Below are 15,537 nucleotides of genomic sequence, written 5' to 3'. Positions count from 1 at the left end.
TGTTCCTGTTTAGATTCCTGCGATGCGTAAGAAACTAAAGCTTATTTGGATAAATACAAAGGTTTAAAATATTAATACCACCTTTTCCTGACACCTTACAAGGTGGCCAAGAAGAAGTTAATACCTCTTATTGCTTTGAAAAATAAATATCAGAAGGCTTTACGTGGAGACTTGATTCAGTATTCTAATTTATTAGACTTTAACTTTCTGCCAGAAGTCTTATTTCACTAGGACATTTGAGTTTGGGAAGAAAAGGGAAGCTAACTGGTTGTTTTTGTTGTTTGTTTGTTTGTTTTTAAACCTTGTAGTGAAACTACTGATATTAACACCTTTTTTTTCATTTTTAATGGAATCAATTAGTTGAATGAAGTCAGTGATGATAGCAAGTTGGTTTTGTGGGTTTTTGCACATCAGGTGGGTTTTGCCCATTGTGGTTATCAGATAAATAGAACCTTATTCCTTTGACTAAGAGCTGTTTATCTTTGCATAGCACTGAAAAAACATCAAACCATCTCTTTTTCTGACCTTTCTATGGTATGTGTATGCTTCCATTACATACATTTTAGGTCTCTAAGTACTTAAAGACAATACTTGAATTTGTTTTTTGAGGTGGTAGAAGTATGAGGAATAGCTGCTCATCTGAAATGTTGAAATGTAACCACCCTAAAATGACTACTGAGTTATACAGTCTTTACTCCTTCAGTGTGAAGCTTATTTTTTGGCAAGTTACCCACTTTCTGGATAGGCATTGTATGATGTCATATTTGATGTTTTAATTCTGCTGCTGTGGAAAGTCAGCCAGTTCTTACACTCTCATCATACAGTTCTAAACAGGGCTGTGTATAAAGCATGGGATTCAAAGCAACGCTATGTTACAAACTATTAATATAACAAACACATCATTTGAAACAGGGTCAGTTTTTAATGATTTTCAGTATTTCACTATGAATTTCACTATGAAATACAGAAGGAAGGGGAAGCAAGGATGCTTGTAAAAGAGCTAGTCTGTTACTAAGTGTCTTGTTTCAAGCTGGATGTATGTGTGCTTGAAGACATGCCATGACTGAAGTTTCTTTCCTCTAGGAAGTCTGAAGAAAACACCTAACTTTAGTATTTGGTCTTTAAAAAACATTGGTCTGTAAGTGGAGATGAGCAGAAAGGATCCGGGATTTGAATTGCAAAGGCCCCCTGGTATGGTCCTCACAGCCCTTCTCAGCACATACATGAGCTTGCTTTTTCATAAGAATTCCTGGAGCAAGAAAAGCACCCGGAGCAGTCCTGCTCTATCAGCTGTACTTGCCTGGTGTGTTTTGTGTCATGCATGTCCCCAGAGGAAGGGACACAATGTATGTTGTTTTCCACTTAGATGTGACCAGTTCTCTGAAAGTCCGCGAATCTTCTTGTTACTGTGTGTGTTTTTTTTCTTTTGTCACAAAGGTAAGCTGTACTTTTCAAAACATACCTTGTAATATTTCTCCAGTGCCAACTCGAATATTAGGAAGTAGAGAAATCTGAAAAGACTTTTCACAGTTTAATGAGCAACAGCAGGCTTTGAAGGTAGGAGGGCAGAACAGCCTTTAGTCCTGGCTTCTAGCTCTAGCTGTTCCTGTTAATTCTCTCTATATGTCCACAGTCGTGCAAGATTCTCGCCTTTGAATTGTCCCATGTGACCAGTTTGGTTATAGTCAGTATGACTATTTATGTCGCTGTGTGTCGCTGAATATGGCAACTTCCAGTGCTCACAGGGAATTGCTAAATGTAATGATGTCTGATACTTTTTTTTTTTTTTTTAAATATATATATGATTGTATGCTATTAGTGCATAATAAGCCTTTGGGATTGCTTAAGCAAGAGCTTTCCTGTCATTTTCTCTGTATGATTCTGAGGTTTCAGTTTGGAAGATCATAGGATCATTGATGCTGGAAAAGACCTCCAAGGTCATCTAGTCGAGGACCAGGGAGGTGATTGTCCCCCTGTACTTAGCTCTGTTGAGGCCGTACCTCAAGTACTGTGTTAAGCTTTGGGCCCCTCACTAGAACAGGACATCAAGGCCCTGGAGCATATCTAGAGAAGGGCTACAAAGCTGGTGCAGGGCCTGGAGCACAAGTCCTGTGAGGAGCGGCTGAGGGAGCTGGGGTTGTTTAGTCTGGAGAAGGGGAGGCTCAGGGGAGACCTCATTGCTCTCTACAACCACCTGGAAGGAAGTTGTGGGGAGCTGGGGGTCAGCCTCTTCTCACAGATCAGCAGTGATAAGGTTAGAGGGAATGGCCTCAAGTCGTGCCAGGGGACGTTTAGGCTGGAAATTAGGAGACATTTCTTCTCAGATAGAGTAGTCAGGCATTGGAAGAGGTTGCCCAGGAAGGTGAATGTTTCAGTGATGTAGAAACTAAAGTTGTTTGGTTTTTTTTTTTTTGCTTTTATATAATCTTAGCTTTAAGTTTCTCACACCTGGATCATAAGCATGCACTTAACTGAATGCTCTCCTTTAAAGCAGAAGCGGGATACAGAACTACAGTTGTGTTCTGTTTTGCAGGACCTTCAAGGGAAGATAACTGTTTTGTGGCCGGATGTATTTCATGTCTGGAGATGAGTTTTTTAGAATAGATCGCAACACAAGTAATTGATCCATTTTAAGAGCTGGTGGCTTTCATGAACTTCAGGCAAATCACTATTCTAAATTTGATCACTTCAGACATTTAACAAAATTAAAAACGAATACTTTCTAGAATATCACTTAAAACAACTATGGAGGTCACTAGTCATTTCAATATTCATTATTTCTGTAATGAAGATGCAGCACTAATGTCTGAATTAGCTTGCTCTGTCACAAGTATTATACTCTTGTATAATACAATTAGTATATTTTAAAGAATAACTTGAAGTCAATCCACAGCCACAAAAACACAAAGATAAATAAATGAATATAAATTCCTTTTTCAAGGAGAATCATTCAGTAATGGAGTAATTTTTCCTTTGCCAAATGCCACATGATGAACTTTTGAGGCTATTTTGACTTGCACTTCTGTATTTAACTTTTCATTTTATTTATATAAATTTTTCTACAATTGCAGTTGGTTAAAGCTTGTCAATCAAGTTTGTGTGTGTGTATACATGTGTATACAGGTAAGACAATTATTTGTAAATCTGGCCAAATATTCTCCCTCAAGCGCTACAAATGGAAATGGACTTTTAAAGGAATGGTGCAAAAAGTTAAAGTATTTTTGCTATAGTGTATCCTGAGGCATTTTTCGAATCTTGCTGTTTTTAAAGGTGAACATCAGTCTTTGGAATACAAACCTACTGGGAGATTAACCTTGAAAGTAGTTGAAGTACTCAAAATTAATGTTACCCTATTTCACTTTAACCAGTAAATTGACATTTTAATCCTCTGCTTTGAACTAATGAAGGCCAGTTCTGAAACAAACCCTTAAAACAAGCCTGAGAGCAGTGTACAACCTAACACTTCAAGCAGATTACTTTTCTTTTTCTTGTTGTTGTTTTAAACCAATGGAGTATAATACCATAATGATGTTTGCTTCTTTACCGTTTGTTTATAGTTTTTCAAAATATAGTAAGTGTAATGAGGCAGGCAAGTTTTTGTCCAGATTCTTTATAGTTTTTATACATTTCAGAACCCTCCTTTCTATTTTTGGAGAACATGGGTACACTTCTAATTTGCAAATAAAGTAACTCTGCAGGTAGCTTCAATAATATTTTAAACTGAAGCATTTTAGCCATGCTTCACAGAAGTAGCTTACACGTCAAGAAGAAAAGTTGACAGTCTTCTATGTACAATGTGTGCTTGATATGTGTTTCTGAATTGTTGGGAACTCCTTGGAGAAAACATGGCAAAGTCCAACAAAAAACTTCAACCTGTTACTAGCAGATTTTTACATTAGAGGTTTATGGCATTTCTAGTCCTAATAGGGACTGTTATTGTAGAGTACAATACCAAATAATGACGTCCATAAAGTAGTAATCTTTTTTCTCCGACTAGTTTCAGTGGCAAGGGACTGCTCAATCTTGCTGATGGTCTTTCTAGAGAGATTGTTTAGGGAACTACTTTCTGCAAGTGCCAGATTATTTCCTCCATACTTGCTATATGTTGCATTACAAGTTTTTCAGTGTCCTGAGATCCTGAGATTGTCTGTTAAAACTGGCTGTGATAGATGTACCAGAGCAAGACAATTATCCCTGTGAGGCCCTTGCCCAGCATTAATAAGACAGACAAAGAAGTGCAAGGCTGTTCAGAGTGTGAAGTTCTCATATTGTGTAGTAAAGCTATGATTTTTGGACTGCCAGTCAGGATTCGCAGTCTTAAAGTATAAAGAGTTAACATAAAGTAGAGAAAATACAGATGTGAAAATTTTAACTCTGTTATGTGTTGCAACCCTGGAAAAATCATATGATTAGTTTTGTTTTCTATTTCTGTAGAGTGATGAATCCAATATTGTAGTCTTGGGACACAGTGTGACAGTGTCTCAATGTGGTCTTTATGCTCTTGCATTTCTTAATATAAGTAAGACACTTGCTAAGCTTTCTAAAACTGTATCTGTTTTCTTTGAAAGGTATGCTCTGTTTTACAACCGCTTGAAGAGCATTGAGGAAAATGAAGGTGGTCTTGATAAATTTTCAAAAAGTTACAAAACCTTCGGAGTTAACCAATTTGTGGATGGTGGAGTATATTGCAAAGAGTGGGCACCAGGAGCAGAAGCAGTGTTTCTCACAGGTGACTTCAGTAAGTATTTTTAGGAATATTGCCTCTTTACTGCACTGTGTTTTGGATCGATATCCTTTCACTTAGACAATGTTGTAGCAATGATAAAATTCTAATAATAAAAATGTGTGGTGTGGGTTACCGGTGTAATGATATTTATTAACTTAAACTAATAATCTTTTACTCCATATTGCAATAACCTAAGAACATGTGTGTATCTGTTGTATGGTCAGTATTATGTGCATCTATTTTTATACCCATAAAGTGATGACTTCTCTAAAAGCCCTAGCCTGATCATGCTGCAGCTTTACGTTGAATGTGTCTAAACTACCCAAGGTTCTTCCTGAAGGTCCACTGTTAGGCTTCTGTTAAACGGTATGCGGGGAAGGAAAAGATAACAGTGGAGTAACTTGATTTATCTTTTTTTGACTGGTCTAACAGCAGTGTTGAGTAAGGACCAAGGCCCTTTGTGACTCCCACTAATTATGAGAGTCTAGAAAAGTCCTGCAGGAAAATGGTAACCTAAACTCATAAATGAACGTAGTCATGAAAAAGTAGGTGGTGTTTCCTCTTCCCTTCTGAGGGAAGAGTAAAGAGTGTTGTTGGCAGAACAGGAAGGTTGCACCATTACAGCGGAGGTGTTCCTGTATTGCATGGTCGGAGAACTTAAGAGACGTTGATTCCACTTACTTAAAACTTGAGACAAAAGTAGCAATTTCATCATTCTTCAGAAGACGAGCTACACTCAAGTGAGTCATGTTATGCAATCTCCTAAATGCAAGTCATACGCATTTTTGTTTTTAAATCCTGCAATACTGATTCTACTTTCTCTTTCATTTCCATGTGCTTATATAACTTTAAAGTAACTTTAAAACTCTTTACACATGCCATTAGCTGTAGTATGTAGTGGTTCCTTTTAAAGTACTATGGTTAAGCTTCTGTAAAATGTGTGCAGTTGCAAAGAAATTGATTATGTTTTTTTTCCAGAGCCATTAATATTTTTAATAATTCATAGCACTAGGTGTTAGTACTGTTTTATCCATACTCTCAAGATACACTCATAAGCAGAATAACCAAAAGAAACAGTTAAATATTCAAATTATGATTTAGTAACCAGGCATCACTCAAATTGTATCTATTTTAATTGTCAGGATTGTTTTTGTTTTGTTTTGTTTTCTTTTCTTTTAAGAACGTGATTTGAGGGTCCATGTCACCTATTCACTGTAGCAACCTGAGTATGTAGACAACAATTATTTTTAGAAAAATAAATAAATTTAGAAGACTAACAAAGAAGTTCGTGCAACGCTACTTTCAGCCATATCTTGTTTGATACGATTTAACCTGCTGAATGACAAGGTAGTTCTTCTTCAAATACTCCTTGTATTTAGTTGGAATGGATGTTGGTAAAATAGGTTGATGTAGTACTTGAATTTTAATATAGGAGTCAGATACATCCTGTGATTCCAAAACTGAGTAAGGAATCATGAATATAGTTAGATTACAGTGCCTAGATTACAGTGGTGCTAGATATCAGTACTGGCTGCAAGATAGCTAGAGGAGGGTGTTTTAAAAGCTAAGCTGCACATGTATAAACACAGACAATTTTTCCTTTCCTCTTCTATACTGTCTGCAATACCACCTCATCATCTACACCTTAAGATTCTTTTATGTGATGGGAACAGTAGCCTTTAGGTTAAATTACTCGACACAATTCAAGATTAAATGCATTTGTTTTAAATATGTAACTTACCGGTTAGCTGTTTTAAAAACAGACTTTTAATGACATTAATGCCTAAGATTTACAAAGACGATATAACTTATTTTGGCTTTGGAGTGGGGGTTGGAGGGAAGTACCTATATACCAGAATGATAGCTAAAAAGCTACAAACTGAGATGATTTTCTTTAAAATAAATAAATAAATAAATAAAATAAATCAAACAAAAAACACTCCTACTACATTTAAAAAATATCTTATGCAATACATCACATGAAGAAGAAATTTAGGACTAATATCTTGGAATAGTTTTATCTACGTATTAATGAAATGTGCTAGTAAGAAGTCAAAAGAATAAAAATAAATTCATTTTAATGTGGAAAAAACTGCATTTGTCCTATATATCATATTGGTCGTCAGTCAAAGTAAAGTATTCATTCCCAAAGGGGAAGATAATGTACTCAGAAAGCCTAGAGGAATGGAAGATTGTCATTCAATTCATATGTGCTTTAATAATATTCTGATGAGAAATTGGGTTGCAAAATCCTAAGATTTAGAATCAGGTTGCTACAGATGCGTTTAATTAAAATTGAATCCCTTTAACCTTTCTTTAAGTTTTTGAACAGGTTAAAGTCTCAAACTAAATTTATGATCATATCATATTTAAATTGAATATCAGGATTACTTTTAATAAGATTTTTTTTTTTTTTTTTATAAAAGCTCAGGTTTAGAAGGAGAGAACTAATTCAACCCCAAGGAGGGGGATGAAATGTTGCAAGGAAGGAAATGTCAAACTTGAAATGACAGCAGCTGTTCAGTTTAAAACTGAAATATAATGGTATATAATATTAAAAAGTTAATTTATGCTATGTTTTTAGTTCTGTTGTGGATAGATGGATAGCAATGTTTTCTCAGTCATTTACTTAATCTGGTATTGTCCGAGTTACTTTTATGTGTTTGGTTGAATGATGAGGGGAAAAACACAATACTAAATGCTGCTATTTAATCTGGTAAGATAATGATGTTTAAGGATCAAAAACTAGTGAAAATGATAATGGCAGGTGCAGGCTGTGTTACAGAGAACTTAATTATGAATTCTGAAAGAATTTTAAGTTGATGGTTCATAAGTGTAGTTGATAATGACTTTATTAAGATAAACATTAATAACTTGTTTGTTATATACATGTGTATGTGTACATATTGTTTACATTATATACATTTGTAAGATTGAGGCTTTACACTCTTTTGAATTATTGTTATGCCTTATAATAGGCAATAAAAGCTTTGACATTAAGATCTTTCACCCCAAATTATGGGTGGGTGGTAGTGTCTTTTTGCTATCTCCTGAGGCACTTGTAATGAATGAACTTCATTATAAGATTTTAGTATCGTTGTGTCTTCTGGGAAAAAAAATAATAAAAAAAAAAAAGAATAGCATACAAATCTGTATTTGGATTGGAGAATGAAAAACATAAATTCAAGAAAATGCCAATATTTACGGAACTCCTTTTTGTCTGCTCTTTAAAACTTCATAACTGGAGATCAAGACACTATACCTGTTAGTAGTCAGGTACGTTGTTTTTACTCATTCTGAAATGTATTAAATGAATGTTAGCGATATGGTTTAGTGGAGGACTTGTTAGTGTTAGGTCAGAGGTTGGACTCGATGATCTAGAGGTCTCTTCCAACCACAATTCTGTGACTCTGAACATTTTAAAACATTAAGTTTTGTCAATCAGTACTTATTGCATCTCAGTAAATGAAGTGTGTGAGGCAATTAGTCAGCTGAATTTCTGATACAGATGCAGTATCAATGTTATAGCTACCTTAAAAGCTCTGTAATAACACTCAGTATTTTATTTGCATGCTGTATTGCTGAGGAACTTGTTGACTGCTGGCAATTTATTGCTACTTTACAATCAACTATTTCCAAATAAGTCAGTGAAGTGCAAGTTTTGAGTGTAACCCATGGAATTTATTTGGGGAATTGGAATACTCAAAGTTGTACTTGGCCATGCAATGTCTCAGTATGTTTCTGATGTCAATGTCAAATTTTTCAATGTCTCTGTAAACATTATTTTAATCAAAATTTAAAAAGTTACTGGTTTTAAATAGCTTCAAAGAGTGTGTGTGTATACATATATATATGCTAATTCAGAAGTCAATATTTGATGATAATGTAGTCAGAATTGTGGCTTCCTTTTTTTTAGTTCATTCTTCACCTTCCTCACTCACAGCTAACATTTAAATCTAAAGATTTGATCATTCTGGAATATTTGTTCTGTTTTCCGCCTTATTTCTGCACTAGTTGAGAAGACTTGTGCTGAGTGTGGAGAGAGGGGCTGGCTCCTTTTTGCGGGGGAATGTTAGCCACTAATTTAAACTCTGGCAGGTTTTCTTCACAGTTAAGAAGGCAAAGCTTCAGCCACCAGTCCTCATAACTTGGATACGTGAAAGTTGAGACTAGAAACTTCCAGTATCTTAGAATGATTTGTTTTCAGACTTCAACTTTTATCAAAATGAAGTCTAGATACTATGATGATGTAATACTAAATTTCTTAGTACTTTTATCAAAGCTTTTTTTGTAGAAGAATACCTGGATTTCACGAGTAAAGACATAGTGCTATACTTCTGTGGCTGCAGATGACTGAAGGTAATACTGAAGTGTAAGCTGCTATTAATATCCAGGGAGATATCATATCTGGGAAGTAATGACATTTGTTTTCATGTTATTATTTGAGTTTGTTTAATGACTTCTTAAGCAGATTCTGTTAATGGCCCTGCTATTGTACTGTTCAAAATAAGGCAATGTAGAAAGAAAGATGTAATTGGCCACTCTGTGTAACCAGTAGTGTCTGTAGAGAATCACTGCAGTTACATTCTGCTTTTAGTTTTCTGATTTCATGTTCCATGCAAATGAATTTCCAGGTATGTTGTGGGATTCCAATGCCAGTAGTCGAAGCTGCTATTTGACTGGTATTTTTTCCTCAAGGAAGCTGTGTTAGTCTGTATTTTCATTGAGCACCTTCCTGTTAGACAAAAGTATGTGGTGTGTAGAAGTGCAACTGTCATAGGAGTGTTTTGCACTTGAGATTTCAATCTCAGTTTGTAAAGTGTTTCTACTTTTGAAAAATCACTTCATAGTTACAAAATTGCACTGCTGTACCAGTTGTTCCAGACTGGAACAACTGAATGATTTGGTCAATATGCAAGAAGTGCTCCTTCCCTTTGTGAGATGAAAGAGGAGTGTTAGTCTCAGACCAGCTTGATGTCTAAGTTAACTCTTGAGCCTCAGAGCTGCATGGCAATATACATGTCAACACGAAAATAAAAGCCAGAGTTGTGGAACAAAAAGTCATTTAATTTATGATTTATCTGGAAATATTGCATGTAAATTGTATTTTTACAACAAATGGTAGTATCCATGGTGTCATGGCTCTACCTTTCTTTCTAGATGAAAGCTTAGTTCATGGTATACTGAGGGTGGCGTTGTGAGCAAGGAGAAGTTTGGTGCTTTATTTCCCTGAAGTAGATTGTTTTTGCAAGATCCAGTCATAGAAATGAGTTAGAAACTAAAAGTACTAGGCTATTCAAGATGTCTTCTGTGTTGGAATAAGACATATCTGGGGCCTCAGATTTTATAATAGGACCTCTTGTATTTGTGTATGCCTTATGGGGTGTCTACAATAGTTCATTTCTCTCATAAAACGTACTGAAGTTGATTATTTTAACTTCTGTTGGTAAGCTTCTTAACCTTTTTCTGTTTGTAGCTATTGGCAGAGTTTATGAAGTTCTTGTTCTCGGACTAAGATGCTTCTTGTCTTTTCTTCCTGTCCTTTTTCTTCTGGAAACAGCAGATGTCTGAATATTCAGCTATTCAGGTGTTTTGTCTTTTTTTTAGGGATGTTGTTCTTGATATTATTGGCTTTGTTTTGTTGAAAAATCTGAAAATTCATCAGTAAAACTGGAGAAACCTGAACCATTTCCTCTTTGTAGCAGGCCTTCAGATTTTGGGGCATTTTAAGTTTTTACATGTATGTCTCTTTCTGTTGTAACCTCCATGAATGAGTTCTTTCCAAGGGAGTAGAAGTAGATAATGGTTTTAAGTAGGAACATCTGTGATAGATGAGTGTTGCTTTGTGTATTCTGAAATCATGAACCACAGGCACCAAGCAATGGGGAACCATGGCTGAGAAGAGGAGGAATTAAGTGGAGCATAGGGGATTGCTAGCAGGTGGAGGCAGAGAGTGTAAGCAACTAGGGCAGAATTGTGGAGAGCAGGCATGCTTGAATTAATAGAGAGGTGCAACTGTTCCACTTCTAAAGGAGAGAAGAGTTGGTTGTAGGAGTCCCAGGGAATCGTTGTAAACCAAGGGCATGAGAAGCTTTTTGTAATCATATAATGTAATAATATAGTGTTCTCGGTGTACGTAGTAAACTTCAGGTGAATTTCCCTAAGGGAATGGGGAGATGCAGGGATTATATAGGGAATGTCGGGGACTAAGACACTTCTGTGCTACTTAATGTTAGCAAGACATAGTCAGGAAATATACCTCAATTGGAAAGAGTTTCGTGAAAAGTGGTGAAGGTGATATCTGCAGGTGGAATGTAGGGAGGAAGAGAGTCTGCTGGTTTTGAAGGGAGTCTGCTGGTTTTATGGCTTTAAGGACCATATCAGTGCCACTTAGGTTATGCAAAGATGTCCTAAGAGCATGTAGTTATCTGGTTTGTGCATAATATTCCCCTACTCTCTACCTTCTGCCTCCAAGTATCTGATGCTCCTGCTAAGAGGGAGGGCGAGGTAGAGAATACACTTACTGTTTCAGTTTTGGTTGTTCTTCTAAGAAGCTATTGCTTTATTGCTCCAGTAGTGTTTGTTTGGTCCTTAGTAGTCCTGTGTTTTTGTTCTGTTATTTTTTGGATGAAGCTTTAGACTAAAAATCAATCTTACTAAGTATGTAAGTTCTCTTGCTATCAATCAAGCAATAGTTTAGTGAGTACTTTCATTCTGCTAATGTGTTTTTCTGTCAGCACTATCCAAATATGTTAAGTGTTGAAAACTTGTATCTAAACAGAGTAAAATTAATTGTATTTCTATTTTTAAGCATAGGGAACTCTTGATTATAATAGTAATGCATCTTTGCATCGGTTTGACATTACTATAAAATGAATAGGTACTAGAATGTTTCTTATGCAGGCTTTTGTTTGCCTTTTTTTTTTTTTGTCATTGTCTAGGTTGTCTGACTTGTGCTTTTTGTTTGTTTCTTTAAAGACTGGCATCTCTCTGGTTTAAACAGTTATATAAAAGTAACAGGCAAGTTTCTTTAAAAGTCTACTTTTTCCCAGAAGCTGAATGTGGAGGAATGGTTAAGTGAAATAGGACACGTGGATGTTGGGCAGTTAAGAGGCAATGGGCTAGTAAAGTACCGTACTCAACTCACATGAGTCTGGCACGTACACAGCTGGCTGAGAGCCAATCAGGCTCAAGGACACGATGCCCTTGAGCGATGGGGAAAGTCCCTAAGGCAGGACAGTGGCTAAAAGAAGGAGGAACTACCTGAAAAGAGCGGGAAATGTTAGCCAATCCTGAGCTTAGTTTTTGCAATATGTATGAGTTGATTATGTTCGAACTAGATAAAAGGCGACTGAGCTATCCATTAAAGTTGAAGTTCATTGTTCACTCATATTGAGCGTCTGTGTCTTCCTCCCGTCGACAACAAATTGGCGCCCGAACAGGGACTGGTCTGAACGGGATTTGGACACTGCTGGCAGTGATCCTGGGCCACGTGTTCGACGGAATAAGGGAGGATCCGGTCCTGCAACGCAGCCTAGGAGGTGGAAGGGACAAGAATCCCCGCACACGCGTCGGGAAGGTGAAAGGGACGTGGAGTCCCCGCACCCGGGAGAGGATCCCGCCGGTCACGCGTCGCTGAGGTCTGAAAGGTGAAAGGGACAGGAGTCCCCGCACCCACAGCTCGGAAGGTGGGAGGGAGTCCCCGCACCCGGGATGAGCCTATAAAGGGTCCCGCCGGAAAAGCGCCACCGAGGTCTTTGCAAAGGCTGCAACTGTATATATAAAGGTATGAAAGACAAGCGGTGTATAATTTGCTCAGATGATTTTTAGAAAAGCGGAGCATTTTAGATAAAAGAATTATCAGGGATATTAGCATACGCAGTAGCGCAGGGTTGTTTTTACAAATCCTGATACAGTTTTTTGAAGAAGCAGAGTGGCGTAAATTTGGGGACAAATTGTTTGATGTTATTAATGATATTAAGTCTGCTAAAAAATTTATTGAAGCCTTGGAGAACAGTCACTAGCGCTTTAGCTACACATCAGGCTGAGCAGAGAGTCGCTGCTGCCGCTACAGAGCGACTGGGATTGCCGGGAAGTGCTGGAGCTGGGCATTGCCCACTGCCGCCTTCAGAGAGAACGATAACGCTGCCTTGGGGCTACGGGGCAATGGGAGCCTCCCCACCCCCCTCAGTCACCGCCACGAGCAGCGCTGCGCTTGGAGCTCACCGTGTGGCGAGTCGGCACAGAGCAGAGGGACGGACATCAGGACCCTGCAGCCTGTCTGACGTAACCATGGAAGCAGCGGCGGCTGTGCTGCTTCTCTCTGGCATGTTTTTGATCTGTGGAGACCGTGCATGGCAAGGAGTACCAGCCAATGCTTTTGGAGGACCGTGTTACCTAGGGCGACTCACACTTTTCGCTCCAGATTTACACTCGTGGCAGAACTCGACAAGGAGCAGAAGAATTAAACGAGAACTAAAAACTCTGGGTTCTGACTGTAATGATGATGTAGAATTGTGGGGTCCAGCAGAAAGATTCTTTGTTTCTTTGGTGCCTGGTGTGGGAACTGCACACGCTTTGACTAACATTAATAAGCTTGCTTGTTGGGCTGTTAAACAATCGAATGTAACAACACAAGTTCTTTCTGAAATGTCACAAGATATGGAGAGTCTAAGACATGCTGTATTGCAAAATAGGGCCGCTATTGATTTCTTATTGCTGGCTCAGGGACATGGGTGTGAAGATGTAGAAGGAATGTGTTGCTTTTATCTTTCTGACCATGGTTAGTCAATTCACGACCAGTTGAAATTGTTAAGGGATCATACACAAAAAATTGTAGTACAAGATAGTTGGTTTGAAGGTTGGCTTAAATCTGTTTTTGGGAACATGGGTGGATGGGTTTTCTTAGTTAAAGAGGGACTTAGCTTTCTACTTATATTGATTATAGTTGCTGCACGTATAATCTTTAACTGCCTAACTAAGAAACTAGAGCAACTCACAGAGAAGGTATTTGTAGCGCAAAATAAAAACGGGGGAATTGTGGAGGAATGGTTAAGTGAAATAGGACACGTGGATGTTGGGCAGTTAAGAGGCAATGGGCTAGTAAAGTACCGTACTCAACTCACATGAGTCTGGCACGTACACAGCTGGCTGAGAGCCAATCAGGCTCAAGGACACGATGCCCTTGAGCGATGGGGAAAGTCCCTAAGGCAGGACAGTGGCTAAAAGAAGGAGGAACTACCTGAAAAGAGCGGGAAATGTTAGCCAATCCTGAGCTTAGTTTTTGCAATATGTATGAGTTGATTATGTTCGAACTAGATAAAAGGCGACTGAGCTATCCATTAAAGTTGAAGTTCATTGTTCACTCATATTGAGCGTCTGTGTCTTCCTCCCGTCGACAACAGCTGAAGACATCCATGTACTGTTAGAGAACATTATTTTGCATGCTAGACAATATTTTAGATTATTGACGTTTGTTGGAAAAATATGTTTGCTGATGTATATAGGTAACTTCGCTTTTGTACTTCACTGTACATGGAGATTTTGTACGTGATTTCCATGGAGAAGCAGGTAGTAATCTCTTCCTTAAACTCACATTTCATTGCAGCAGAGTTCTTCTAGTTGGAAGTGGTCTTAAAATTGTATATAGTATGTGGTATTGTAGTCTATTCCCTAACCTGCTATAGGTTGGTTGGAGAAGATCTCTGGAGAGCATTTAGTCCAAAATTGTGATTGAAGTGAGATGGTTACGAATATCAGATCAGGTCAGCCATCTAGTAAATAGCATTTCCTGAAAGGCAAGTCAAACTGTTTCTTTGCTCTGGGCATGTTTATTTTTCTTTTAACAGAAAATAAGATTTATCACACATCAACAGTATAATTTAGAAAATTATAAGCTGTAAGACTTGAGAAACACTTGCTACTGTGTTATTTTTTTTTGCAATATATTTTAAGTAAAAGAATTATTTTTGTCCTGAATGTGTTTTAAAAGTTTAGTTACAAGTTTGCATTTATAAGTTATTTCTTCCGATACTGCAATTTTTGTTCCTTCATGGTAAACTCAAGTAAGTTGAAGCATAAAAATTGATAAGCAGTATGCATTCAGACCATGAAGGAATAAATTATGTTGTTTTAATTTTTTAATAATTTGTTTATGATGGAATACTGTGTGAATGCACAAATCAGATTCCTTTTGATCACTGCATTAAATAAATGTTAATTTATTGTGAGTTTCTACTTTTGAAGACGTTTGTTTTTCCATCACTTGCTCCCAAGAGAACTGCTTTCTGTTTTTTTTAAGGACAAAGATAAAGCAGATGGCTTTATATCACTGAATCAGCAGTAATATTTTGTTAGTATTTTTTTCCCTGCTACTGTTAATATCTTCTCAAATTAGGGAAGATATTCAAACATCTTGCAGCATATATAATCTGTTTCAGGAATCTATATTTTCCTCATTTAAAGAAGAAAAAAAACAATATTCTACAGTGAACTGTGGTATCATCTCAGATGTTAAATGCTACTCTTGAAATTTCTGAAAAAGCTTTAAGGTAATTAATACAGAAATTTGCCTTCACTAGTCCACTTTGACCGCTGCTGCTACATACTAAGAAGTAATGACATGTATTTGTCCTTGCTTTCCCTAAAAACAATAAAAAGCTCTACAGACACAGTAAGTAAGCTGGTGGCTTTTAAGTAGTTGCTACTGCCACTGAAACAGGAGATCTCACTTTTGGTGTTCATGTCTGGTTTTTATTTAATTTGTTTAACCCAGACTACCATGTTTAGTAGAAATGCTGTTTTATACTAGC

The 15,537-nt window shown here is 37.2% G+C and overlaps 1 protein-coding gene across 3 annotated transcripts in view; it reads left to right on the top strand.

Annotated features, from left to right (window-relative positions):
- Positions 1-15,537, top strand: part of GBE1 (1,4-alpha-glucan branching enzyme 1) — a 178,417-nt gene that overhangs the window by 31,581 nt on the left and 131,299 nt on the right. For all 3 annotated transcript variants that reach the window (XM_084506375.1, XM_084506374.1, XM_084506373.1), the window contains exon 2: positions 4,569-4,738. In XM_084506375.1, the coding sequence (XP_084362501.1) occupies positions 4,569-4,738 (170 nt within the window). The remainder of the gene's footprint in view (positions 1-4,568; positions 4,739-15,537) is intronic.

This window comes from Aythya ferina, assembly GCF_964211825.1.
Source record: "Aythya ferina genome assembly, chromosome: 1".
Lineage (NCBI taxonomy): Eukaryota > Metazoa > Chordata > Aves > Anseriformes > Anatidae > Aythya > Aythya ferina.
This window is presented reverse-complemented; position numbering and strand designations above follow the sequence as displayed.